This window comes from Pelophylax lessonae, assembly GCF_965119305.1.
Source record: "Pelophylax lessonae genome assembly, chromosome: 9".
In the NCBI taxonomy this organism is placed as follows: domain Eukaryota; kingdom Metazoa; phylum Chordata; class Amphibia; order Anura; family Ranidae; genus Pelophylax; species Pelophylax lessonae.
The window spans coordinates 243,261,610-243,289,202 of record NC_138776.1 but is presented as its reverse complement, the minus strand read 5'-3'; the positions used below and the strand labels follow the sequence as shown (position 1 = coordinate 243,289,202).

The 27,593-nt window shown below is 44.8% G+C and overlaps 1 protein-coding gene across 1 annotated transcript in view; it reads left to right on the top strand.

Annotated features, from left to right (window-relative positions):
- The window catches only part of LOC309564345 (membrane-spanning 4-domains subfamily A member 8-like), a gene marked incomplete at both ends in the record, with an annotated part of 39,523 nt that extends 12,361 nt beyond the window's left edge, over positions 1-27,162 (top strand). The window contains 5 exons of the mRNA XM_082268971.1: positions 9,977-10,087; positions 12,693-12,749; positions 14,527-14,646; positions 21,917-22,039; positions 27,067-27,162. Coding sequence (XP_082125097.1) covers positions 9,977-10,087; positions 12,693-12,749; positions 14,527-14,646; positions 21,917-22,039; positions 27,067-27,162 — 507 coding nt within the window. The remainder of the gene's footprint in view (positions 1-9,976; positions 10,088-12,692; positions 12,750-14,526; positions 14,647-21,916; positions 22,040-27,066) is intronic.
- Positions 27,163-27,593: the final 431 nt, after the last annotated feature.

The window sequence follows — 27,593 nt, the reverse complement described above, 5'->3', positions numbered from 1 at the left end:
CTATCCAAAATACTTAAAAATAATTTTACGTTCACTGGAGTTACACCTAAAAATTTTACCTGTTCCAACCTACATACAAATTCAACTTACCTGCAGCACCTATCGTGTTTGTAACCCAAGGAATGCCTGTATTGTGGGGTATTGTGCTAGAATAACTGGATTTTTGACTTAATATAAAATTGTTTTCTCTTAAATTCATTGACAGACGCAGTCCTCTAATCCATATCAGTAGGGTTATACTGCTTACTCCTGTAGGGGGCAGTATAACCCTACTGAAATGGATCAGAGGACTGCATCCATCAATGAACGATAGAGGACAAAATACATGCAATATAAGAGTATTTATATTTCAAAATAACCATTTCTGTACGGATCACACTGCTTCTTGCTTTAACAGATAATATTCCAGATGTTATCACGGAACAAAAAAGGGCATGTTCTTACTGTGATGTGTTGCATTGAAACCTGTGTGCGTATAAGGTCCATTAGTGAAAAAAAATTCCCTTTGCGCATTTATGCAAATGTAACAAATTAATACCTGTAATGTCTGCAATATGTGTGTAATGTCAGTTTCTATGTGTTGCCTATTGCCGGGTGAATGTGCCATTCCCTAACATTCGATTCTAAGAGAAAAATAGCCATGAGAATATTGGACTATAAAAGTTAAAGAACATTCACCATTAGAGAAAGCAGCTTAACACTATAGTCCACATATATCAAACACAAGGCCCACGGGCCAAATCTGTCCCACTAGACCATTTCATGTGGCCCTTGCACCTCTCCTGCAGCTGCGGCAGCCCCACTCGTCTCTGCCCCCACCTTGTCTCACCAGTCGGCAGCAGAGATGGACAGAACTCCTACAGATTCTGTGTGCCTCTCTGTGCAGCCGCAGCACCCCCATCTCCACTAGGGATGATCGAACGGTTGGGGTCGACCATTGGTTCAACCCAAAACATTGACTGTTCGAAATTCGGCCGAATTTAGAACTTTTTGCTGAAAAAGTTCGGAATTCGGCAACCAGAACCGACCAAAATGCAATGGGACAGGAAATGGGCTTTAAAAGCCTGTGATTGGACCTGAACCATCAGTAAAAGTCAATTGAGGGGGCAAGAGAATGCTAGGAATGTGATTGGAGTGACTAGGGGGTCCAGAGGCCAATCATTAGTGAATACGCCCCCCAGTATATAAGATGGCCCCCGCTAAAACTCCACCATTTTAATCCAGGGCTGTGGAAGAGAATGGAAGCAGTTCTGTTACTTCTGCTTCAAAGTGTCATTTAGCAATTATTAGTGTGAGGAAAGGGATATCTAGTGTAGTTAGGGTGCTATTTTCCACTTTAGTTAGCTTCAAAAATCTAGTTTCTGTAGGGAAAGTGTTAAGTGTAAGGGGACTGTAGTGTAGTGTAGGGTTATGTCAGGTACCTTGGTTGAGGCCGAAGTGCTGAGAGGGCTTCCCTTGCAGCTCGGTGCGGATCACCCCTGGAGGTGAGACAGGAGATGACACGTCCCAAGGAGCACTGGATGCTGGTGAAATCCGGATGGATGGATGGTATGGTATGGACACCCAGGACCGCTTCCAGGAGATCTAAAGGTGCTCAGTGGAAAAAGACACAAGGTTAATGCCAGGCCGAGGGTCATACACAGTTAATCAGTCCGGAAGTAATGAGCCAAGTGGAAGGTAGCAAAGGGGCAAGACAAGAGAGAGTCCGTGAGATCCAAGCCAAGGTCGGTACACAGGAGATCCAGCAGGGGTGTCAGAGCAAAGAGTGGTCAGGTAAGCCAAGGTCGATCAAGGGAGAAGATGCAGACAGGTCAAAGAAGCAAGCCGGTTAAAACAGGAACACAGGTAAACGGACAGGTCACGGGTACAGGAGCTGACGATAAACCAGCACTGAGCACACCGGAAGAGCGTCTTATATAGGGCCAGGGCTGGGGAGATGGGCGTGGTGACACACCTGCTCTGCATCCGGCGATCTATTGCTGTTGAATGGTGATTCCTTTCCTGACAGTGCCCCCCCCTGAGGGGCAGCCTCTGGATGCCCAACGACCATGTTTTTCTGGAAATTTTTTGTGAAATTCTCTCAAAAGTTTAGGGGCGTGGATGTTACTCAATGGTTCCCATGAATTGTCCTCCGGAGGATATCCTTTCCATTTAATCAAGTATTGAGTACGGTTGCCTCTTTGTCGACAATCCAAGATATTCTCAACCTCAAATTCAGGCTCCCCTTCTACTGAAACTGGAGGAGGTGGTACCTCTTCTCTTCCCGGGAAGGGGCTTGGTACCGCTGGCTTAAGTAGCGAGGCATGAAATACTGGATGAATTTTGAAAGAGCCGGGCAAGGCCAATTCAAAGGCCACAGGATTCACCACTCTCTTGACCTGAAAAGGACCGATGAATCTTGGCCCCAATTTCTTGGATGGGCAGGATAATTTCAAATTAATTGAAGAGAGCCAAACTCGATCTCCAACTTTGTACACTGGGTTCTCCCTCCGTTTGAGGTCAAAGAATTTCTTATAGTCCTGTTGTGCTTTATGAATATTGTCTCGTAACAACTGGAAATTAGTTTTAATGGCTGCTAGCCGATCATGGACTGCGGGAACCGTTATTTCCTGATCCAAGTTAGGCAAAAAAGAAGGATGAAAGCCATAATTAGCCCAAAACGGGGTTTGGTTGGTTGCGGCGTGTATGGAATTATTGTAGGCAAATTCTGCGCATGGAAGCAGGGAGGTCCAGTCGTCCTGAGAGCTGGTGCAAAAACATCGGAGGTACTGTTCCAGGGTTTGATTGGTTCTCTCTGTTTGCCCATTACTTTGTGGATGGTAAGCAGATGACAGGGACACTTCAACCGACAAGGACTTGCAGAGCTCCTTCCAAAATCTAGAGGTGAATTGAACACCTCGGTCTGACACTATATTATTTGGAAGTCCATGTAGCCTGACCACCTCTTTGATAAATGTGTTGGCTGTTTCCAGGGCGGAGGGAGTGCCCCTCATGGGCAAGAAGTGAGCCATTTTTGAGAGTCGGTCCACGACTACCAAGATGGTGGAAAACCCCTCTGAGGGTGGTAGCTCAACTATAAAGTCCATAGACAGACCTTTCCAGGGCTGCTCGGGAATCGGCAATGGTCTTAACAGGCCCCATGATTTGACTTTAGCCCCTTTGTTACGTTGGCACGTGATGCAGGAATTTACATAGCTTCTGCAGTCCTGATGTAGCTTAGGCCACCAGAAGCGGCGTTGGATAAGTTCGTAGGTCTTTTTTACCCCGAAATGTCCAGCGAGTTTGTGGTCGTGAAAGGTTTTAAGGACCAACAATCTCACTTGTGTAGGAACAAAAATTTTTCCCTGGTGCCAGAGGAATCCTTCCCGTTTATTTAGAGAACCGGCTTCGAGTTCAGTACATTGAGTAGAGGCTTGCTGAATTGTGGACTGTAGGTCAGTGTGAATTAGAAAAAAGTTTTGAGCTGATAGGATGGTATTGGGCTCCGTCGTGCTGGGAGTATCCGGAAACATTCGGGACAGGGCGTCTGCCTTTCCATTCTTAGATCCTGGTCTGTAGGTAATATGGAAATTAAAGCGTGAAAAGAATAGAGCCCACCGGGCTTGCCGAGGTCTTAGGCGTCTAGCAGTCCTGAGATACTCTAGATTCTTGTGATCCGTGAATATCATGATAGGGTGTGCCGCGCCTTCAAGCAGGTACCTCCATTCTTCTAGAGCACATTTAATAGCCAGAAGTTCCCGATCCCCCACATCGTAGTTCTTCTCTGGGGGTGACATTTTCCGAGAGAAGAAAGCTACTGGGTGTAGCAGGGTCTTCGGGCCTTGTCGCTGGGACAGAATAGCCCCTGTGGCTACTTCCGAAGCATCCACTTCGAGAATATAAGGTAAGACCGGGTCGGGGTGTTGAAGAATAGGTGCGGTCACAAACAGGCTTTTTAATTTATCAAAAGCTGACTGAGCCTCCGGTGACCAGCGGAAGCGAATCTGCTGGCGCGTTAGTTGGGTGATGGGTGCGATAATTGTTGAGAATCCCTTTATGAATCTTCTGTAGAAGTTAGCGAAGCCCACAAATCGCTGAACTCCCTTCTTATCAGTGGGGGCTGGCCACTCCAAAATGGCTTTTACTTTTTGTGGATCCATAGAGACACCCTCAGTTGAAATAATAAGCCCTAGGAACTGGATGGACTTCCTCTCAAATTCACATTTTTCCAGTTTCACATAGAGCCCATGTTTCCTTAAGGTGGTTAATACTTTTTTGACATGAATCCGGTGGAGTTCCAGAGTGGAGGAGAAGACCAAGATGTCATCTAGGTACACGATTAAGAAGTTGTCCAGGAACTCTCGAAAAATGTCATTGACTAGATGTTGAAATGTGGCCGGGGCATTACATAGCCCGAAGGGCATGACCAGATATTCGAAGTGGCCGAAACGGGTTCTAAACGCCGTTTTCCACTCATCCCCTTCTCGGATGCGAATAAGGTTGTACGCTCCTCGGAGGTCTAATTTGGTAAAGACCCGGGCAGACCGGAAGCGCTGGAACAATTCTGGAATCAAGGGGAGAGGATAACGATTTTTGATGGTAACTTTGTTGAGTTCCCGGTAATCAACACAGGGTCTTAACGTGCCATCTTTTTTCTCAACAAAGAAGATTCCAGCGCCAGCTGGGGAGGACGAGGGCCGGATGAACCCCTTTTCCAGGTTCTCGTTGACATAAGTCCGAAGAGTTTCTAATTCCTTCTCAGATAAGGGAAATATTCTTCCAAAAGGGATCTCGGCTCCTGGAAGAAGCTCAATGGGGCAGTCGTACGGCCTGTGAGGGGGTAGAGCATCAGCCTTTTTTTTGTCGAATACATCCCTAAAGTCCTGATAGGCTGCGGGAATGTCTTCAGGAAGGTCTAGGGCTGGCTGAACGGCCAGACATGTGGCAGGAGCGTTGGGTCCAGGGGGAAAGCAATGGTCCAGGCAATATTTGGACGAGAAGGAAATCCTCTTCTTCACCCAGTCAATTTGTGGGTTATGAGCCTGGAGCCATGGAAGGCCTAGGATAACCGGGAATAAGGGAGAGGACAAGACATCAAAGCGGAGGAGCTCTTGATGGCCCGAGTTTGTGGTAGTGAGTACCGGATAGGTTTCTCTGGTCACAGGTCCGGAACTAGGCAGGGACCCGTCGGCCAGAAAGACTTGAAGCCGTTGCTCCTTAATTTGTAGGGGGACCCCCAGTTTCCTTGCTAGTGTACAATCCAGAAAACAACTGCAAGCTCCGGAGTCAACAATTGCCGTGAGCTGGATCTTCTCTTCTGCTACCTGTAAGGAGATAGGAAGGATAAGGTGAGCAGGGGATGGCTCAGAGACCTGACAGTTCAAGACAGACCGTGAATAGCACTTACTGGGCCTCACGGGGCAGTTGCGGAGGAAGTGGCCGGAGGCTCCACAGTATAGACAGAGGTTAGCCTGGCGGCGACGTTGTCTCTCTTCGGGTGTTAGGGAGGAACGAATTAGTCCAATCTGCATGGGTTCACCGTCCGCAGAGGCATTCATAGCTGGTGCAGGGGGAGGAGAGGCGGCAAACGGGACCTTAGGCATCACCCAAGAAGCTCGGGCCCCCTGGAGGCGTTCTGAGCGTCGTTCCCGCAGACGCCTGTCCATTTGGATGGCTAGAGAGATCAAGTCTTCCAGGGATGCAGGTGTCTCTATCCGAGCAAGCTCATCTTTTAGAGCTTCAGAGAGGCCATGACGGTACTGGTATTTCAATGCCGCCTCATTCCAGTCCGTGTCGGCTGCCCATCTACGGAAGTCTACAGTGTAGTCCTCGGCCGGGCGTTTATTCTGCTGTAAGGCATGTAAAGCAGACTCTGCTGTGACCGTGCGCTGAGGATCTTCATATAGCTGGGCCATGGCCTCAAAAAAGGAGCTTACTGAGTTCAAGGTAGGACTCTTCTGTTCAAGGAGGTTGTGTGCCCAAGTCTGGGGTTCTTCAGCTAATAAGGAGATTATAAACCCCACTTTAATGGATTCCGAGGAGAAGGTCCTGGGCTGAAGAGCCAAATATAATAAACAGGCATTTTTGAAAGCCCTAAATTTCCTTCGCTCCCCACGGAAGCGTTCAGGTGTGGGCACCCGTGGCTCTGGTGGCGGAGCTGAAGCTGAATGGGCGGAGCTAGCTTGATCCGGTTGAGAAGGAGCCGGTAAAGAGCTAGTGGCAGGCTGATTAGGATCATTCGGAAGAGATGAGCCGGCTAGGTTTACTACCCGACCTTCCAGTTGGAAGTAGCCATCTTGCAGTCTTTGTACGGCTTGGGTTAGGGCTGAAACCTGTTGGCATAAAGCCTCGAGCGGGGAAGCACCTCTGTCGGCCTCTAACATGGCTGGTTTATGCTGTCAGGTACCTTGGTTGAGGCCGAAGTGCTGAGAGGGCTTCCCTTGCAGCTCGGTGCGGATCACCCCTGGAGGTGAGACAGGAGATGACACGTCCCAAGGAGCACTGGATGCTGGTGAAATCCGGATGGATGGATGGTATGGTATGGACACCCAGGACCGCTTCCAGGAGATCTAAAGGTGCTCAGTGGAAAAAGACACAAGGTTAATGCCAGGCCGAGGGTCATACACAGTTAATCAGTCCGGAAGTAATGAGCCAAGTGGAAGGTAGCAAAGGGGCAAGACAAGAGAGAGTCCGTGAGATCCAAGCCAAGGTCGGTACACAGGAGATCCAGCAGGGGTGTCAGAGCAAAGAGTGGTCAGGTAAGCCAAGGTCGATCAAGGGAGAAGATGCAGACAGGTCAAAGAAGCAAGCCGGGTCAAAACAGGAACACAGGTAAACGGACAGGTCACGGGTACAGGAGCTGACGATAAACCAGCACTGAGCACACCGGAAGAGCGTCTTATATAGGGCCAGGGCTGGGGAGATGGGCGTGGTGACACACCTGCTCTGCATCCGGCGATCTATTGCTGTTGAATGGTGATTCCTTTCCTGACAGGTTAACTGACACTGACTGCTATGGCAAGGTGACCAAACCCTTCCATGTCAGGGTGACCGCTATAGAGAAAAGATTGTTTCTCTTAGGTCACTTATAGAACAGGGATATGGCTTCTCGCCTGTCAGCCTGCTTTTTGCTGCAGGCGTTTATAGGGCTTTATTGAGGACATGTTTGGAGTCAGGCATGACATCTGAACTTGTGTATAGGGGTATATATACACACACACACATGTATGTATATATACACATACACATATATAGGTGTGAAAGTAGCAGAACCCTATGCTTGCGCTAATGAAATTATTAACACCCATATGGCTCCGCTCCTATAACACCTATATATGTGTATGTGTATAAATTCATAGAAGTGTGTGTGTATATATATACCCCTATACAGAAGTTCAGATGTTTTGCCTGCCTCCAATAACCCCCCAAAAATGCCCAAAAAAACACTTGCTACAAAACCGGCAAGGTGTGAAAAGAGCGGAGCCATATCCCTGTTCTATAAGTCCACTAATACAAACAAACTTTTTTTTTCTGGTTCTGGACATGCTACAGAGCTGAAACTTCACAGGTACACTTTTTAGATCCCCCAGACACGAAATCCAAAGAATTATTATTTTTTTTTTATTTATTTATTTTTTTTTCAATAATTGGCTCTCTATTGGCTCACGGAAGGCGGCGGGAGGGGGGGGCGGGCGTCCCCTCCCGCTCACCCGGGTAACGATCGAGGGGCTCCTGGGCCGCATCGGTCATTACCGACGGAAAGCCGACCAATGGCTGGTAACCACGGTACCGGGATGTAGCCTCTAGCTAGAGGCATCATCCCGGTATACCCCCGCAAAGTTTACCGACGTAGCCCTACGTCGATATGCGGTAAGTGGTTAACCAAGATTTATTTTTGGGATTACAGAATGTCATAATGCTGACAGGGGGAGAGAAGACAGGGGGCACTGGAACTTTAAAAAAAAAAACATTTTATTGTTTTATTCCAGGTTTTTTAGAACATAGAGAGGGGTCAATGACACAGCACAAGCACTGTGCTGTTTATCATGCTTTAAAGAACCAGGATATTTTTTTAGGGTTACAACCACTTTAGGATCATCATTGTACATACCGTAAATAAATAAGAAATCCCCTGACAATAAGCCCTAGTGTGATTTTTGTAGCCAAAATTAATATAAGACCCAATCTTATTTTTGCGGAAACACAGTAAATTGTTGGGCCCCAACACGCCTGAACCCAGCGGCTAACTCCCACCGGATGACATTTCCTGGTCCCTACTACTACAATGTAAGTAAAGGGGCGGGGGGTCTCCTGGGTTATGTTATTGACCATATCTAGACATGTTCATCTTTCCCATTTCGTAGCTAGCCAGGCTGCATGTCCAGATAAGGATCTGGTATTGATTTAGGATGGTGAACCTACATTTTCATGTGTTTTTACACGTGGTTTCCTTGGCTGGTATAATTATCTGCAGTCCATTGCTAAGGGTAACCCAGGGAAATCCAGAAAGTGTAATTCTCAGCAGTCCTCTAGGGGGCAGTGCTACAGCATTAAAGAACATTTATCAATAGAGAATATAGCCCAATGCTCATGTTTTTTTTTTTTTTTTTAATGGTTATTCTATTTTAATTTTAGGAATGTTACATTCACCTGGTGAAAGGCAACAGGTAGAAACTTCACGTTTGCATGAATGATGAGACTTTTGCAAAACTTATTTTTTATAAATAGAAATTCCATAGTGTGAAGGCAACAACTGAATGACAGTTGCTAAGAACTGTGTACTGTCATGTTTCTTTTTATACATACAATAGTCTTGTTTTAAACTTTTCATCCTTTGTTAGATCTCAGTATTGCTTGCTTGATCACATCCCCCCTCCCAGGGGGCGAGTCTGCGAGTCCTTGACACCCTGGGCTTACAGAAAGTGGTTGAATGATGCTGAGAATCATTCAACCCAGAATAACCAGCGTTAGACAACTACAGGGGACAGCTCCAAAGATGAGGTGAGTATTGCAGCAAAAGCTGTTTTTTTTTTTTTTGTTGTCCTAATAAGTACTGGAAATACGGCTATACCGTAAGTATATTTCTAAAGTCATTTGATGAGATTTGTCATGAGAAGCTGTCATTGTTGAGCTTTGTTTCTGAAAATGCTAGTTACCCCAGTAAGACCCAGTGGCGGCTGGTGCATTGGGGGCGCAGGGGCGCCGCCCCCCCCCCAATCCACGTGTCCGGTCCCCTAATCCAGTGTTCCACTGTTTCAACTCCGGTCCTCAGGACCCACTAACAGGCCAGGTTTGCAAGAAAACTGAAATACATCCCAGGTGATATCATTTGCTGCTCAGTGATTGCAGTACTCTAGTCTGCATCTCCCCAAGGTAATACTTAAAATCTGGCCTGTTAGTGTGCCCTGAGGACCAGAGTTGGGAAACACTGCCCTAATCTACATGTGGGGCACCAGACACATGGATTCCAATGTTTTTTTTTTTTTTGAAGCACGTGATTAGAGCCAGAGGCTCTAATAGGCTTCAAAAAAGGGTGGGCTCGGGGCGCAGAGCACTGAGCCCCGAGCCCACCCAGTTGTGTGACAATAGCGAATGAATATTCACTATTATGACACTGATTCTCCTCCCAGCCAATCAGGAAGCAGGTCCTGAGACCCATTTTCCGATTGGCTGAAAGGAGAGGCCATGCTATTGGCCAAGGTGGAGGAGGGAGGAGATGCAGGGAAAGCCGCTGCCGCCGCTGGGGGAAGCCACTGACGCCGCTGCCAGCCCTCCACGTCAGTCCAGGTGAGTGACCCGGTGATGGGAGCGGGGGCGGGAGGTATAGTATGGTCCATCTGTGCCCCCCCCTGCCCATGGAGCACCAGCTGCCACTGGTAAGACCTTTAATTATCTAGTTTAGGTCACTTTAATGCATTCTCAATAAATTCCACTAGATAGAGCCGAGGATATATGTGTCCAGCTGTCCATATTATTGTTATTTTTTTTCCCCTTTTAGATTGTGCTGGTTGTGGCTGGTATCTTGGAAATTGCTCTGGGTATAGCATTAGTATACACAGGAAGTCTCTTCTCCTTGTACACTGGCATCGATTTTTGGGGAGCCGTAATTGTAAGTAAAAATATCCCCGATATTATTTTATTGAGACACAGAATAGTTGATTCTTCATGGTTCAAGGATTTGTTAATTACATAAATACTATTAACTTTATATTTAAAGTGCTCACACAGTCTCTTAATCTTCATTTGAGAGTTAATGTCAGCTAATCCTCTCGGTATTACAGTCGACAACGGCATAGTTGCCAACATTTGAAAAAAATTTCCAGGGACACTTTGCAGCACAGCTATCAATCACTTACCCCACCCACTCTGCCGGAAGCTCCGCCCACTCCACATAATTAATCTCCGCCTACTTATCAGATAGGGTCTACTCAATAAAGAGCCTCCCAAAGCAATGAGTGGGGCCATGGATCACTGGAACAAGGATGGCAGGTATTTGTTCAGGTGGGCAGCACTGAGGGAAGTGGAAGAAACTGATTTATTGAAAAGTGTACCAAAGAGTTGTTATTTAACCACTTTCCGACTGCCCGCCGCAGATATACTGCGGCAGGCTGGCTCGGCTGCGCGAACCGCCGTACCCGTATGGCGGTTCGCGGGAGCTCTTTTGGGGGTGCGGGCTGCAACCATTAGGAAGCAGGGAAGCCGATCCACGTGACTGGCGGCAGCGTTTGCCGCGGGGCACCCGCCATCGCTCCCCACTGAGATAGAAAACGGCGGCCTGCTGTTGTAGACACAGCTGACCGTTCTTCTCTCTGGAATGGACATAGAGGGCCTGTGATCCTCTTATTTAGGATCACAGGTCTCTGTGTTGATTCCACAAGTCCCTAAACCCCTCACAGTTAGACAACGCTCCCCTAGGCTCACACTTAACCCTTTGATCGCCCCTGGGTTAACCCCTTCCCTGCCGATGGCATTATTACAGTAACAGTGCATATTTTTAGCACTGATTACTGTAGTAATGTGTAAACAAAATAACTGCGCTAAACACAAAATAAATCAATAAATCAGTGAAGAAATTGAAAAATTTAAGCTGCAGCTACAGTGGGAAACACCAAATAGAAATATTAAAGATAAAGCTGCGCTACAAAATGATGCATGTAAATACAACGAATGTGTATCTCATAAGATAGTATTGAGCTATCAAACAGAGTTAAATAAACATATAAAATATGTATGTGCAATCACACAAATAAATATAGGGACACCCCCTAACAGCAATAAAAATCGGCTCCAAGCCGAAAGGTATAGTCCAAAATAGAAAATATAGAGTCCAAAAAATGTGCAATTGATGTGCAAAGAAACAGAAATCCTTCACCGCTAAAGTGAACTCTTCCTCCGCTGTGACAAAGTGCCCAAATCACGCTAATGCGCTTACCGGATGAAAACTGTAATCAGGCATTGGAAATGAACCACCAGAGATAAGCATCCAGTCAGCTCCAATAGATCCTTTAAGTGCCACCACTCCAGGTCTGCTAGATGGTATGCACAGCGGTATAGAGACAGCCCGGGCAATCCACACTCATGTATAAAAACAAACAGCGCTTGTATTTGGCGGGATCCGAAGAACACAGCCCCCTGACTTCCGGGTAACTCGTGGTGATGTCAGCACGCCTTTACGACGCGTTTCGTCATAGATGACGTCTTCCTGGGGATCCAAAAATGTCAGTTAGGGGTCCGAGCTGTCTGGGCACCCGCGATCACTCCCTGTGGAGAGAGAACGGAGGTCTACTGTTGTAAACACCACAGATCATTGTTCTCTCAGCTATCATCACAGGACTCCTGTGTCCCTCCTATTAGGAACACAGGTCCATGTGATGATTCCATAAGGCCATCCCCCACACAGTTAGAAAACACCCCCTAGGCATACATGTAACCCTTTGATCCCCCCTCACAGTTTAACAACGCTCCCCTAGGCTAACACTTAGCCCTTTGATCGCCCCTGGGTTAACCCCTTCCCTGCCAGTGTCATTATTACAGTAACAGTGCATATTTGTTAGCACTGATTACTGCAGTAATGTCACTGGTCCCCCCCAAAAGTGTCAAAAATGTCAGTTAGGGGTCCGATCTGTCCGCGGCAATGTTGCAGTACCACTAAAAATCGGAGATCACCGCCAATACTAGTAAAAAAAAAATAACAAATGACATAAATCTTTCCCCTAGCTTGTAGACGCGATAACTTTTGTGCAAACTAATCAAAATACGCTTATTGGGATTTTTTTTTTTTTACCAAAAATATGTAACAGAATACAAATTGGCCTAAAAGGATGAAAAAATGTGATTTAATTTTTTTTTGGGGGGGGAATGTTATATAGCAGAAAGTGAAAAATATATATTTTTTTTATTGTCGTTCTTTTTTTGTTTATATCGCAAAAAATAAAAATCACACAGGTGATCAAATACCACCAAAATAAATCTCTATTTGTGGGAAAAAAGGACATTCATTTTATTTGTGTACAGCGTCGCACGACCGCGCAATTGTCAGTTAAAGTAACGCAGTGCCGAATCACAAAAAATGGCCTGGTCATTAAGGGGGCAAATCCTTCCGGTCCAGAAGTGGTTAAATTAAAACTGACCCCAAACCATTACTATCATCTGATTACTTTTTTATGATGTATTGAACTAACATAACTCCCCTCTTCTGTGTTTGTTCTAATTAGTACATTATTGATGGTTCCCTGACGATTGCAGCCGATGCTAAGCCCAAGATCTGCATGGTGAGTTTAAACTAAATAGCTTGTGTATAATAACTCAATTTCTTTGTTTTTTTTTTTTTTTTTTGGGGGGGGGGGGGTCCAGTCCTATCCTTCACTAATGATAGTGTGTGTTGTTGTGCCTAATGCCCATAGAAGTGTCAGTAAAAAGAATTGTGTTGTAAAGTGCAAGCAAAGTCTAAAATCTTCCTGGAACCTAGGGGGTTAATCCTCCGAATTGTGCAAAAAGGCTATTTGATCCTGTCTTCTCTAAACCTCCCTTTCTTCCACAGTCCCCACTCTATATGCTGATAGAATAGAGCCTTGGGGGCACTCTGCACATGCTCAGTTTGGCGTGTATTGCTAGAGAGTTTTTATTTTATTTTTTTTCTTGGGAGGGGACATGTGATTAGCACAGGACCAATTAGCACTATCCAGACAGGGGTCCTGGGGTCCTGCAGCCTCATAGGGCAATCAGAGCAGAATAAAAACTCCTCCTACAAGCTTTATCCAGACAATCATAAAAGTCGTAAGAGGCATTTAGCAGTTTATTTTTACTAAAATACTTGCATTTCCATGTTCTTTGTACTGTAGGAGACCAGTTATAGTGAATGCAGGGTCCTGGGTTTATTAACACTTTAAATGTGATTGTTAGCAATAATTCAGACTCGCATGGCCCTAGGCATCAAAGTTCTTTCAGATATCTGGGAGCACTCAATGAGACAGCAGGTACGATGTCACAGAATGCTCGCTTTCCAGGAGATTATACATAGAATTGATACAAGAATAGCAGTTTACTATTACGTGCTTCAAGTCACATACTTACATATGAGCTAATTAAAATGAAGCATAGTTATAATTGGCATTACATCAGACTTGTTCTAAGGATTAAGATAAGGAATAATTAGTTACTTCAAACAGACTTGCTCTGAGGGTCAGTTTGACCACAAAGCGTAACCTCCTGGAAGCTTTCAAGGACATTTACTTAGATAGGCTTTTTAATTAAGCGGAGTCTATGGGTTTTAGTAATAAGATGGAGTTGAAAGAACAAAATGGAGGATAGATTATTCCTTCAGTGATCACTGGACACTTTGTGATTTTCCACATTGTGCTGATCATTGATTGTTATTGTTCTGTTCTCACTACACGTATGCCCCAGGCGTGTGCAGCTCAACATACAGCTAAACCTTCAATCCTACAATAACCAGTCCTTTTGTAACTTAAGGCTTTATTCCAGTGAAAGAATGGTGGTCACATGAAACAGGTTACAAGTCAGATGGATATGCAAATAGGATTGTGAATAGGTGAAACTGTAAATAAAACAGATAAAGCATACAATCAGTATACAAACGTTAACAATATATGCACCGAGTATATAACTAACAGTTCTGAGCATACCAGTGATGCTTCCAAGAGGAGTTCAGGAATCTTCCCACAGGCACATAGGATACTGTCTGCTCTTCCATGAGGTTTAAAATGGAGATTTTCTCAGAGAGGGGTGGAACTAATATCCAGCAATAGAGAGCAAGAGATACCATAAAGTACTGTAGAACAACAGTCTATGTCACAGTGACATCTTGTGGACAATATTGGTATTGCGAGTTCCACTAACATTAATTATTTCTAAGCTGGAGGCATGACAGTTATGTTTGGTATTATTATTATGTATTTTTTTTTTATCACTGTATAAATATTTGCTTAAACTATAGTGCTGCATCTTAGGGAATTCGCTCTCATTTTATTTGCAATTATATGCATATGTTACATTTCAGCTTTAAGAGTGTTTATTTGTCTTTTCCAGATCAGGGGCTTTATTGCTATGAACATTGTTACAGCTACCATCAGCTTCATTGCATTCATATTAGTCTGCGTGGATCTGGCCTTTTTTTCCACTTATCCAAGATTATTTCGGGGCGCAAAGGTAAAGATATATTTAGGCACAATAAAGGTCCATCAGGTAGTGGGAAGAAACCACGTAGCTTGCTTTAGACATTAGTGAACAGATTTATCAACCGTGTGATACTTGAGATAAATCCAAATGAAAAAAATAGGATAGCAAGCACACAAAAAAATCAGTATAACAAATTCACAAAAAACCACAAGTTTTAACCACTTTACCGCTGCTCACTGAGCCTCTACTGCAGCAAAGTGGTTCGTTATCATCTGGCGACGTAGACCTACATTGCCTGACACTCCCCTTTCTTGGCGGCGCGCGCGCGCCGCTGGAGGCTCGCTCCCGCTGTATATGTCACAGCGGGAGTCGGGCCAGGGGAGGAGCGGCGGTGATCACCGCCGCTCTTCCCCGATCGTCGGGGAATCGAGTGTGGAGATCCGCCCGCTTGTGTAAACACAAGCGGGCGGATCTCCTAAGTGACAGGCAGGGTCAGATTGCAGGGTTCAGCATAGCTGAACCTGCGATCTGTCCCTGTGTCACTCAGTCACCTCCCCCCCCCCACTGATTACTATAGTAATGTCACTGGTACCCCCAAAAGTGTCAAAAATGTCAGTCAAGGGTCTGATCTGTCCGCTGCAATGTCGCAGTCCCACAAAAAAAAAAAAAAAAAATCGCAGATCGCCGCCATTACTCGTTAAAAAAAAAAAAACACCAAAAATGATAGAAATCTTTCCCTTAGTTAGTAAACGCAATAACTTTTGCGCAAACCAATCAAAATATGTTTATTGTGATTTTTTTTACCAAAAATATGTAGCAGAAAACAAATTGGCCTAAAATGATAAAAAAAATTAGATTTTTCATATAAAAAAATGTGAAAAATATTGTTATTTTTTCAAAATTGTCGCTCTTTTTTTGTTTATAGCACAAAAAGTAAAAATCACACAGGTGATCAAATACCACCAAAAGAAAGCTCTGTTTGTAGGAAAAAAAAGCACGTCAATTTCGTTTGGGTACGGCATTGCATGACCGCGTAATTGTCAGTTAAATTTGCACAGTGCCGAATCGCAAAAAGTGGCCTGGACGTAAGACAGCAAAATCCTCCGGTGGTAAAGTGGTTAATGGGCCAAAGATACCCTGGAGGAAGAGGAGTAAGGAGGGTATTATTTAATGCAGGTATCCAGGTAATAAAAGATCTATCAGGAGTCTGACCCTGGAATGATGAAGGGGAGGATTATATAAATGTTCCCATTCAGTCCCTCAAGTATTGCGTCATGCTCCCGGGTGTCTCTCAAGGATTACCCCATCCAGCAGAAAACAATGCATTAATGTGAGCAGTGTCAGTAGGTGTCTTCCTCACAAGCCTGCAGGACCAAGTGGTCAACTTCTAGTATATGTATGTAGCACCCTACAGGTAGGTGCTAGGTAAAGTATAGGGGGCCTTGGCTGCTTAACAGCAGGGCCAAGATTTCAGCTGGACTGTCATGTCTCCCAGGTGAGGTTACTGAGAGGGGAGTCTCCCCACTGGCTCTGTGAGAGGATTCTCATAGGGCAGTGGAGGAAACCCAATCAGTGGCTCAGTCAAGCTTGTATCTACCCCAGAAGGCAGATTCTGGGAGTGGGTATAAGTTCAAGGGTAACGCATGACGCAGCATCTTTGGCGGGAAGCAGAGTTCCAGGAGCGAGAGTACAGCTGTCTCTCCTCCTGTCAGAGAAAGTAGGTGTCCCGGGTGGCGGCCTGGGAATCCAGAGAGTGAGGAGCTGAGCTGCAGAGGGGATCCGGTGTGCCGATAACCAGCGGAGAGAGAGAGGGGTCCAGTTCCAGGAAAGCCTACAAAGGTCGTGAGTACTGTGGACTGCCCCTGGGGGTCTGCCTAGTGTCAGAGGGGACAACACCGGAGAAGGTTCTAGAGATCCAGGAGTCAGCCAGCTGTTAAAGGGGGTGCCTAGTCAGAGGACCCTGAAGTGTTAAAGGGGGTACCTAGTTAGAGGACCCTGAAGTCTCAGAGGGGTTACCGGCAGTTTGGGCCCTGAAGATTCTGTATACAGTGTGAAGTGTACAAAGTTGAGAGTTGCAGCAGCACAGGAATCTCCACAGAGCTACCTTGGCCAGTGCAGGGCTGGAGGGAGCTGTTCAGTGACTTTGAGCAAAGGTAGTGTCAGAAGTCAAGTGTTCTACAGTCCTGGATCTTCTGGATTAAAATCGAGTTTCCAGCCCAGTTTCAGTATTACTAAGCGTCACTAAGCGCTAGCCGGCCGTCAGCTGGCGTCAAGACAGCACCAACGAGCATTTTTCATCAAGTGTCCCAAATTGTACCTAGTGGAGCCAGAGAAGTATCCCACTCATGTTGGTGCACGTCTACGGGACGTAAGCTGTGAGCAGAAAATGTGTTTAGGACTGGTTCAAACCCATTTGCGACAGAAAGGAAATGTCTGAAGATGAGCCAATTTCGGGTGGGCCGTCGACAAGCAAAACCAAAGACATGATAGAGCGAATGCAACAAATCCTGGCACGAAATTGTCGACTGACTCTACGATTAATGGCAGGGAAATTGGGCATTAGCAAGGACGCAGTGCGCACCATCATCGGCAAAGATTTGGGTAAGTGGATGATCTTTTTTGCTGCTTTGTGCCGCACAAGCTGACAGACAAACAGAATCCAAAATGGATGTAAACCTCTGGAGAATTCACTACTATTTATGTTCAGGACCCATCCTTTCTGTGAACTATCGTCACAGGGGATGGGACGCCAATTCTTGGCTCAGCCCAGTGTACCTGTTCTTGACCATCTGATCTGGCGCCTATGCACTTCTTTCTGTTTTTTCAGCCAGAAGAGCATCATGAAAGGCGCACGTTTTGCAGTCGTGGCAATCCAAGACTGTGTGACAGCGGTTCTGCTATAGATTCCGAAAGAAGTCTTGAGAAGGAGCTGTCAGCTTGGAGTGCGTAGCCTCGCCTTCTAGTCTCCACGGACTCTGTATTCAGGACTCCCCGCCCCGTAAAAGGGATGTCACTTCCGCTTCCGCGTTCCAAGCAAGCACTACGGAGGAATACCAGCCCTTCATCCCCAGTGACGTTGGAGCGATCAAGTCCTCCAGGATGCAGCAGTAGGAGATAAACCTCCACTCCTAGAGATGCCTACCATTCTTTACCTGTTTTGTAAGTGTTTTTATAATTTTGCAATAAATGCATTTCTTACAATACACACATTTCTTACAATATTGCACTTAGTGGCGCCTCCCCCCCCCCCCTTTCTTCTCTCTTGCACATACACAGAGCATGTGCACACTGTGAGGATGACAGCCTAATCACAGTGCAACCAACTTCCTGCATAGACAGCCGACTCTATTTCCCAGCCCTTTCTTTAACAGTCCAGGTGACTCTCAAACATTGGAATCTTGGAGTGCCAGGCTCCCAAAAATATTGTTTCTTTCCAGAAGCTTAACAGCCGGTTCACATAGGAGCGACTCGACTTGCCCTGTGAACCTCGGAGCGGCATGCACAGACTTCATATCATTGAAGTCAATGCAGGTCGCCCCAAAGTAGTACAGGACCCTTTTTCTAAGTCGGAGCGACTTGTGTCGCTCCTATTAGAACGGTCCTGTGCTAATCTATGGCAGGCGACCCACGGCAACTTGTCAGGCGACCAAGTCGCCTGACAAGTCGCCCCAGTGTGAACCGGCTCTTATGAGTGTTGCCAAAAGTGTGCTGTAAAGTAGACATGTGCAGAAAAGAAAAATGTGTTTTGTTTTGTTTCCGGTAGATTCATTATTTTACTAATTGTGTTTCCTTGAGTCATTTTGGAATTTGTTTTGCTTAGTTTTGTTTGATTTCTTTTTGATTATTAATGTTCTAATGGGCCATACACACTATAAGATTTTCTGAAGACTTTTTCCTTCAGATTTACATTTTCTATGTAGTTCAAGGGCCTGCCAGATTGCATACAAATTGAAAGTGTTTAGGTTTGACCTCATATTATATGGTTTTGGTAAATCTAAAGGAAAAAGTCTTCAGAAAATCTTATAGTGTGTATGGCCCATTAGGAATTCAGATTGGTCAAAAAACGATCTACTGATTCGAATTCCGTGTGAAGAATAGCTGGTTGTTAAGGAGCGCCCTTAATAACCGATGACTCATCACCTGTCAGCGGGCTTCCTAGCTGAGAGCTGAAATGTTAACAGAAGAATGCCCACATTAGAAAAGTAAAAAAAAAAAAAACAGTGTGGTGCCCCCCCTCCAATCCATACCAGGCCCTACGGGTCTGGTATGGATTCTAAGGGGAACCCCATGCCAAAATGAAAAAAAAAAAAAAGACACATAGAGTCCCCCCAAAATCCATACCAGACCCTTATCTGAGCATGCATCCCTACGGGTCTGGTATGGATTCTAAGGGGAACCCCATGCCAAAATGAAAAAAAAAAAAAAAGACACATGGAGTCCCCCAAAAATCCATACCAGACCCTTATCTGAGCATGCATCCTGACAGGTCAGGAAAGGGGGGGAACATGTGAGCGCCCCCCTCCTGAACAATACCAGGATACATGCCCTGGGTTGTGCCCCCCCACCCCAAAGCCCCCATGTTGAGGATATGTGGCCTAGTATGATTTGGGGGGGGGGTGCTCGCTCGTCTCCCCCCCTTTCCTGGCCTGCCGTGCTGCATGCTAAGGGTCTGGTATTAATTTTTGGGGGGACACCGCGCCATTTTTTTTATTTATTTTAGCATGGGGTTACTCGTAGAATCTATACCAGACCTGAAGGGCCTAGTATGGCCAGAATTCTTTTGTTTACATTTCAGTTCTCAGCGGGGAAGCCTGCTGACAACTGATGAGTCATCGGTTGTTAAGGATGCAGTAGGCGGCTTCCTGGCCTGCTTAACAACCAGCTATTTTTCACACAAAATTCAAATTGGTCAATAATTTTTCGACCCATTTCAATTGCAATTGTTCCAAAAATTTGGAATTCATTAGAAAACAAATTTCAACAAATGAGTTACTATTTCTTTTGGAGATTTGGATATATCCAAATCTCCGAATAACCAAAAATGTGTCAGAATTTACATTAGGACAGCAACTAATTGCACGTGTCTACTGTGAGAGATGCTGAATATTTTGAAGGCCAGTAAGAGCCCATTCACATTAGCGTGACTTGTCAGGCGACTTGTCAGCCTGACAAGTCGCGGTCGGTCGCGGTCCATTGAGTAGTACAGGACCCGTTCTAATAGGAGCGACACAAGTCGCTCCGACTTAGAAAAAGGGTCCTGTACTACTTTGGGGCGACCTCGGAGCGACTTGCATAGACTTCCATTATGTGAAGTCTCTGCAAGTCGCGCCGAAGTCACGGTGCACAGCGGTGCACGCGACTTCACAGGTCGCCCCCCAAAGTCGTGTCGCGCTAGTCTGAATGGGCTCTAAAGGTAAATTGTTTGTTCCTTCTGTTTTGCTTGTTTTCTGATACCATTCAGTGAACTTTTTAGTCACACCTCGTATAACTTTGTTTTTGGACAAGAGATACACTTTAACCAGTTGCCGACCGCCCCCTGTATATTTACTGTGGCAGGCTGGCTCGTACAGGCAAAGTCATGTAGATCTACGTCGCTCGCCTGGGAGGAGGTAGTGGGCGATTGCGCGCCTCCAGCCCCCGCTCATCAGCTGGGAAGCCGCTGCGGGTGTCAGGCGGCTCCGATTGCAGACTGACACCCGCGAACGTTCCCCGCTGAGAGAGGACGGTCGGCTGTTGTAAACACAGCTGACCGTTCTTCTCCCTGAAATGATCACATGTCTCTATGGTCATCTCAGAAGCCACGCCCCCTAACAGTTAGAATCACTCTCCTAGGGTCACATTTAACCCCTTGATCACCTATACTGTTAACCCCTTCCCGGCCAGTGTCATTATTACAGTAACAGTGCATATTTTTAGCACTGATTACTGTAGTAACGTCACTGGTATCCCCAAAAGTGTCAAAAATGTCAGTTAGGGGTCCGATCTGTCCGCCGCAATGTCGCAGTCCTGCAAAAAGATCTTCGCCATTACTAGTAAAAAAAAAAACCAAAACATTAAAAATGACATAAATCTTTCCCGTAGTTAGTAGACGCAATAAATTTTGCGCAAACCAATCAAAATACGCTTTTTTTTTTTTAAACAAAAGTATGTAGCAGAAAACAAATTGGCCTAAAATGTTAAAAATTTTGATTTTTTTTTTTGAGAATGTCATAGCAGAATGTGAAAAAAAAAAAATATATATATATATATATATATATATATATTTTTTTTTTTTTTTCAAAATTGTTGCTCTTTTTTTGTTTATAGCGCAAAAAACAAAACAGGTGATCAAATACCACCAAAAGAAAGCTCTATTTGTGGGAAAAAAAGGACGTCAATTTTATTTGGGTATAGCGTCGCACGACTGCACAATTGTCCATTAAAGTAACGCAGTGCCGAATCGCAAAATAGGGCCTGGCCATTAAGGGGGTAAATCCTTCTGGTCTTAAAGTGGTTAACAATACACATATTTGTAGTCAAGATTATAATTTTGGGGCAAACCTTAATGTAAGAGTTGAATGCTCTCTATAATTTTAATTCAGTTTCAGCAACTAAAACCAATTAGTGAGTTACTAATGAAATCCAGAGACACTACAACTGTCATAGAGGCTGAAAGTCAAGTTATAGGTTGTATTTTCAGGAGGAGTTTATAACACTCAAAAGTGGTCAGGAACATCCAAAGCTCCCAGGCAGCCAGGAACAGAATTAGACATAATGACAGAGAAATCATCTCTCACCTGTAACATATCACTTTATGGTGAACTAAAGCCGAGTACACACGCAGCGATTATCGGCCGACCGATCGTCCGTCTTTTGTCCAGAGTGGTGTCTGTTGGTTGGAATGTGCCTAGACTGCACACGAATTTTCTCGCCCCACAAAATTCTACTTCAGAAGTGATGTCATGTGTTGGATTGCTTTCTTTGTGTTCTTTCTTCTCTGAGCATGCCCATTCTTGCTCATTAGATTTTTCCCTGTCGAAATCTGTACTGACTGCACGAAAATCGGACGTGTTTTGACGGCGGACAAAAATTTTATAGCCTGCACACGAGATTTTTTTCGGCCCGAAAAGTAGGAGTCGGTTGTCGGAAGCATCCTACTAACAAGCCGAAAATCGGCAGATCGGTCGTCGGACGAAAATTCCCTGACGATTTTCGACGCGTGTGTACGAGGCTTAACCCTTTGACATATGTAGTATATGATCGTATGGCATAACATGGCATGATGTTGTACTAATCTTTGTTTATGTCATGATTTTCACAGCACAATGGACTTCTTGTTCTTCTCCTACTTCTGATCCTCAAACTCTTGCTGTTCTCTGTGTCTACTTCCTTGTCCGTGTTTGGTTGCAAGACTTTGAGTCATGAATCTAATATGGCTTCTCAGGTAAGGCTCGGAGCTTAAGCACATAGGTAGTTGCCTCCTCTGATTGAGCTTTAATTCATAAAGCAGAAGGAACGTGGACAATTGAGGCACCCCAGTTACACAGAATATGGCTTAAAATAAAAAACATTTTATTTTTGCATTCACTAAAATAGCTAGTTTACAATAAAACACCCATATAAGAACATTGGATATCTTTAAAATGGGGTTTTATGACAGCAAACAGCCTCATCCTTTTTACACTTCCCCAATTATTACTATTACATAGTTTGTCTGGCTGAAAAAACGACACAAGTCCATCTAGTTCAACCAATAACCTTTCACTGTTTGTCTTACCACAAGACTTGTATGTATTTAATGTGCTGTCTGTCCGATAAGAACAAAACCCCTAACACATCCAGAAACCTCCCAAGAAGAAGGGGCATCCAATGGCGCTTTTCCACTGCATGGAACCGAACAGTTCGGCTCGCCTTTGCGCTTTTCCACTGCATGGTACCGCATGGTACGGTGTTGGAACAGTTCGGTACGGTATGGTACGGCGTCGCTTTTCCACTACATGGAACCGAACGGTACGGTTCGCTTAAACAGTACCACCTCGGTTGTGGTTCCAAGAGGGCCGTACCGGTACCATATCCCACAATCCTTTGTATGCAGCCTTGACTGTTTGTCACTGCTAGCCACTGATTGGTCAGAGAATTGTTGTTATCCCACCCACTTACTATTAGTGGAAAACCAAACCAAACCGTACCGAACCGTTCCAACACCGTACCATGCGGAACCATGCAGTGGAAAACCAAACCGAGCCAAGCAGGGCCAAGCAGGGCCGAGTGGAGCCAAGCCAGTACTTGCAGTGGAAAAGTGCCACAAGCGACCAGGAGTTACATCTCAGATCATGATAACAGCACCCATAATAATACATAAATTAATAAAATTTGTAATTCAAATAGCTAGTTCAGTTTTCTGGAGTTCCCCACAGCTTTCCTAAACCCTGTCCAAGTTATTCTGCAATAATCTTAAAAAGGCAACCTCTAGATCAGGGTTTCTCAACCAGGGTTCCGTGAAACCCTAAGGTTCCCCCTGAGGTTGCTAGGGGTTCCTTGAGCAATGGGCAATTTCTGCCTCTCAGATAATTTTCCAATGACACGATTGTTCCTTTTATCTATCTGTAAGGGGGTAATTCTTCCCAATGATGACAGGAATAAGGAGCATTCTTCCCACTGATTGTCACACTAATGTATCATGAGTTGTAGATTTTTAATTTTTAGCAGGGGTTCCCCGAGACCAGAAATTTATTTGAAGGGTTTCTCTCTGTTAAAAAGGTTGAGAAAAGCTGGTCTAGACTGTTTTCTGAGCCAGGGGAGTGAATATTGTTGTTTGGCTGTTGCTGCACCAGTGGGGGAAGAACCTAGGACACAATTTTAGCAGCCCTTGTGGGACTGAGCGCTACATACATACTGCAATACATATCTTTCCATCATCATAACAAGAGTTTTTAACCATTCTGGACCGGAAGGTTTTACCCCAATAATGACCAGGCCATTTTTTGCCATTTGGCACTGCGTGAATTTAACTGGTAATTGCACAGTCATGCAATGCTGTACCCAAACAAACTTTATGTTCTTTTTTTCCCACAAATAGAGCTTTCTTTTGGTGGTAGTTGATCACCTCTGCAGTTTTTATTATTTGTGATATAAACAAAAAAATACCAAAAATTTTAAGAAAAAATTGGAGGAGGGGGAGGCGGCCCTCCTTTCACAGATTGGAATGGCAGCAAGGAGGGGAAATGTAATTATAACTGGAGACTTTAATTATCCAGATATAGACTGGGCAGAAGGAACCGCGCATTCATCCAAGGCTCGGCAGTTCCTAAATGTTTTGCAGGACAATTTCATGGGTAAGATGGTGAACGCACCGACAAGAAACAATGCGGTACTAGACCTACTGATTACCAACAATACAGACCTGATCATGGATATAGAAATACAGAGCAGCTTGGGAAACAGTCACCATAGGTCAATTCGTTTCAGTATTAATCATAGTAATAGGAAACACAAGGGTAATATAAGGGCACTGAATTTCAAAACTTCCCAAAACTCCGCTCTTTGCTAGACAATATCAAATGGGATAGAACCCTAGGAACAAAGAACACAGAGGAAAAATGTGAGTGCTTTAAGAACATACTAAACAAAGGGATTGGCCAGTGCATTTCAAAGGGGAATACATTTAAAAGAGCGAAAATAAACCCAGGTTGGCTAATCTTCAACATAAAAAGGCATATTAATACCAAAGAAATGGCATTCAAAAAATATAAGGCTGAGGGGTCATTGGCAGCATTCCAACAGTATAAAGAGTGTGTCAGGAAAGAGCTCACCTGCTGGTGGCACTGTAGCTCCCAGATCCATAAGCTGCAGTTCCAGTGTCCACCAGCGGGTGTCTCTCAGTAGTCAGAAGCGAACATCTTATGCAATCAGTCATCACCTGATGCTGGTTGCAGGAAGTATATTTAAACCCTGTGTATGCTTCTTCTCACTGCCTTGGTATTGTCTCCATGTGCGCCTGACCTGCATGCCTGTGTCCCTGTATCCTGATCCTGGACTCTGATCCTGACCCTGACCCTGCAGCCTGATTCCTTCCTTCCTGTTTGCTTACTCCGTCTCCTGCAACCCTCTCTCTGTTCTGTCTTGCTCCCAGCTCCCTCTGCTTGATCTCCCGTGTATGACCCCGGCTCTGTTACTATTACTATTCATTTATCCTGTTTTGTATATATTTGGTTTGAGCAGTTGTTTGCTGTGTGTCACTATTGTTTGGGTATCTGATTGGATTTACACAGTTATAGTTTTCTGGAGGTGCGTTTACATTTGTGTTATTCACTTATTTTTAAATAAATTATATTCTTTACACCTTAATTATGTCTAATGTTCTCTGTGTCAGTCCACACATTTCTGGTCACACCTGTTGCTGACAGAGTGCAATAAGAAATGTAAAGGCAAAATCAGGGTGGCTAAAATAGAACATAAGAGACATATAGTGGAGGAGAGTAAAAAAAAAAAAACAAGAAATTCTTTAAGTATATACTGTAAATAGTAAGACCAGAACACATTGGCCCCATAAAAGACGATGAAGGGAATCTGGCCACAGAGAACAGTCAGAAGGCGAAAGTGATAAATAATTTCTTCTCTTCAGTCTTCACAAAAGAATTGGGGGGCTAAACTAACCCAGCTTGTAATGCTAAATTAAATAATAGACCTCAGAAAGTACTCCCATGGATAACAGAAGATAGACTTTGAACTAAACTAGAGAAACTTAACATAAATAAATCACCGGGACCGGATGGCTTGCACCCAAGGGTTCTTAAAGAAGTCAAAGTCAGGTACCCACTCCACCACCAAAAGGTGCCAAATGTGGTAGCGGAGGGGGGAAGGAGGCAGTGCTTCCCATTATGAGTCGAGCTCCGCTTTAAGCACATCCTAATGTGCAATATTTTTGTATTTTAGGAATCACATTAAATCCAGGAGCAGAGAGTTGTGATGGAAACATGTCGTGCCCAGAGCTGCCGATAAGGGGGTACCACTGATCCTGTTGGGGGCCCAGTCACACAGACGGGCCCAGAGAGCAGGGGGAATCAGATGTGGGCAGGACAGGGAGGATGATCGGTGGGGGGGGGGGGGTACAGGAAAGACGCTTTGTGTGTTTCACTTTGATGCAGCTGAAAACTGGTTTCTCCCCCTCTCCTTCCCGACAGCTTTCATCTGTTGCAGGGAGATACACTTAGGGCTTTGTTGCCCTAAGTGTATCTTCCTGCATCCCCCAACCCTTCTCCCCACCAGACCAATCATCCTCCTGGTCCTGCTTGTATTTTATTCCCCCTGTTCTCTGGCCCCGCCTGTGTGCCCGGGCCCCTCCACATCGTATAGGACACAAGTAGTGGGGAGAGGGAGAAAAGACCACACAAGCCTATAGGCGGGGGGAATCGGTGGACAGCCTCTGGACTGCTGTCATACTCTAACCTGGGTGTAACATTAAACAGCCACCAGGATCCTCCGCTCACAGCTGAAGAAGAGGAAGTTCTGTGGTGATGTTAGCTTGAGTTCTGGTCCGGTCGGAGTGGAGGGTCCTGGGTCTCTCCCTCCTCTCTTTGTGATTTGATATAGATAGAGCCTCCCCTCCATATTTGGATCAGAGGCATACCTTCTATTGCTAGGTATCAATGTTTAGCAAATGGGCTACCCACTCTTCTATTTTATGTTTTTAATTCATGGTTTATTGACTGATTTTTATTGCTTATTTGAGTCCCCCTATAGTAAAACTGCTATAGGGCGGTCGCTAAGTGGAGCTCCCCCCTCAAAAACAGAAAGAAATAATTATAATGCGGACATAAGCCACACACCTTCCCTCTAAAGCCCCGTACACACGTACCGAATGTCGGCCGAACGATCGGCCGTCTTTTGTCCGTTGCTGTCCTGTCGGTTGAAAAGTGCTAAAGACTGCACACGAATTTTATCGGCCAACAACAGCCGACTGCAGAAGTGATGCCATGTGATGGTTAACTTTCCGTGTGTTTTTTCTTCTCTGAGCATGCCCAGTCTTGCTCATCTGCTGTTAGTCGGCCGAATTCTGTACTGACTGGCGAACAATCGGCCGTTCTGGTGACGGCCAACAAAAAATTTATAGCCTGCACACCCGATTCTGTTCAGCCGAAAAGTCGGAGTCGGTTGTCGGAAGCATCATACTAACAAGCCAAAAATCGGCCGATCGTTCGGCGGCCGAATATTTACGGCCGACAATCGCTACGTGTGTACGGGCCTTAAGCAACACACAGACTCTAGCTCAGCCTTGATAGCCACTGAGCAATTCTACATCCCCCAAAAAATTAGGCGTGACAAGATAATTGGTATATATTGTCCAACTTAACTGCCAACTTTAGAAGAAAAATGTTTCCAATTGCAAAATGGTGTAGAGCTCCTTTCACTTTATTTCATCCAGCTTTTTATTGAATCTAATGACCGTATTTTCTGTTGTCTGTTTCACAGGTATTTTTATTTCAGAATGATGTTTTGGTTGCAATGCCTCCACCACCACCTTACTCAGCTTCATATGAAATGGCAAATATGTCCTTTGTGGAATGATATAATTCCTAATTCGCAGGCTTCTGTTTATTCAATTTTAAGTGATTTCAAATAATCTGTGTCAAATAAAAACAAATCTTTACAAGTTTAATATTCATTATTACCTACATGCAGTAAAAAACAGACTCATTCTCATTTTTTTAACCACTTTACCACCGGAGGATTTTCCTGCTTTACGTCCAGGCCACTTTTTGCGATTCGGCACTGTGCGAATTTAACTGACAATTGCGTGGTCATGCAATGCCGTACCCAAACAAAATGTACGTCCTTTTTTTCCCACAAACCGAGCTTTCTTTTGGTGGTATTTGTTCACCTGTGCACTTTTCATTTTTTGCGATATTAATAAAAAAATGCGTCAATTTTGAAAAAATAACAATATTTTTCTACTTTGACAGTTAAAAAATATCCAATATATTCAATGTTTGTCATAT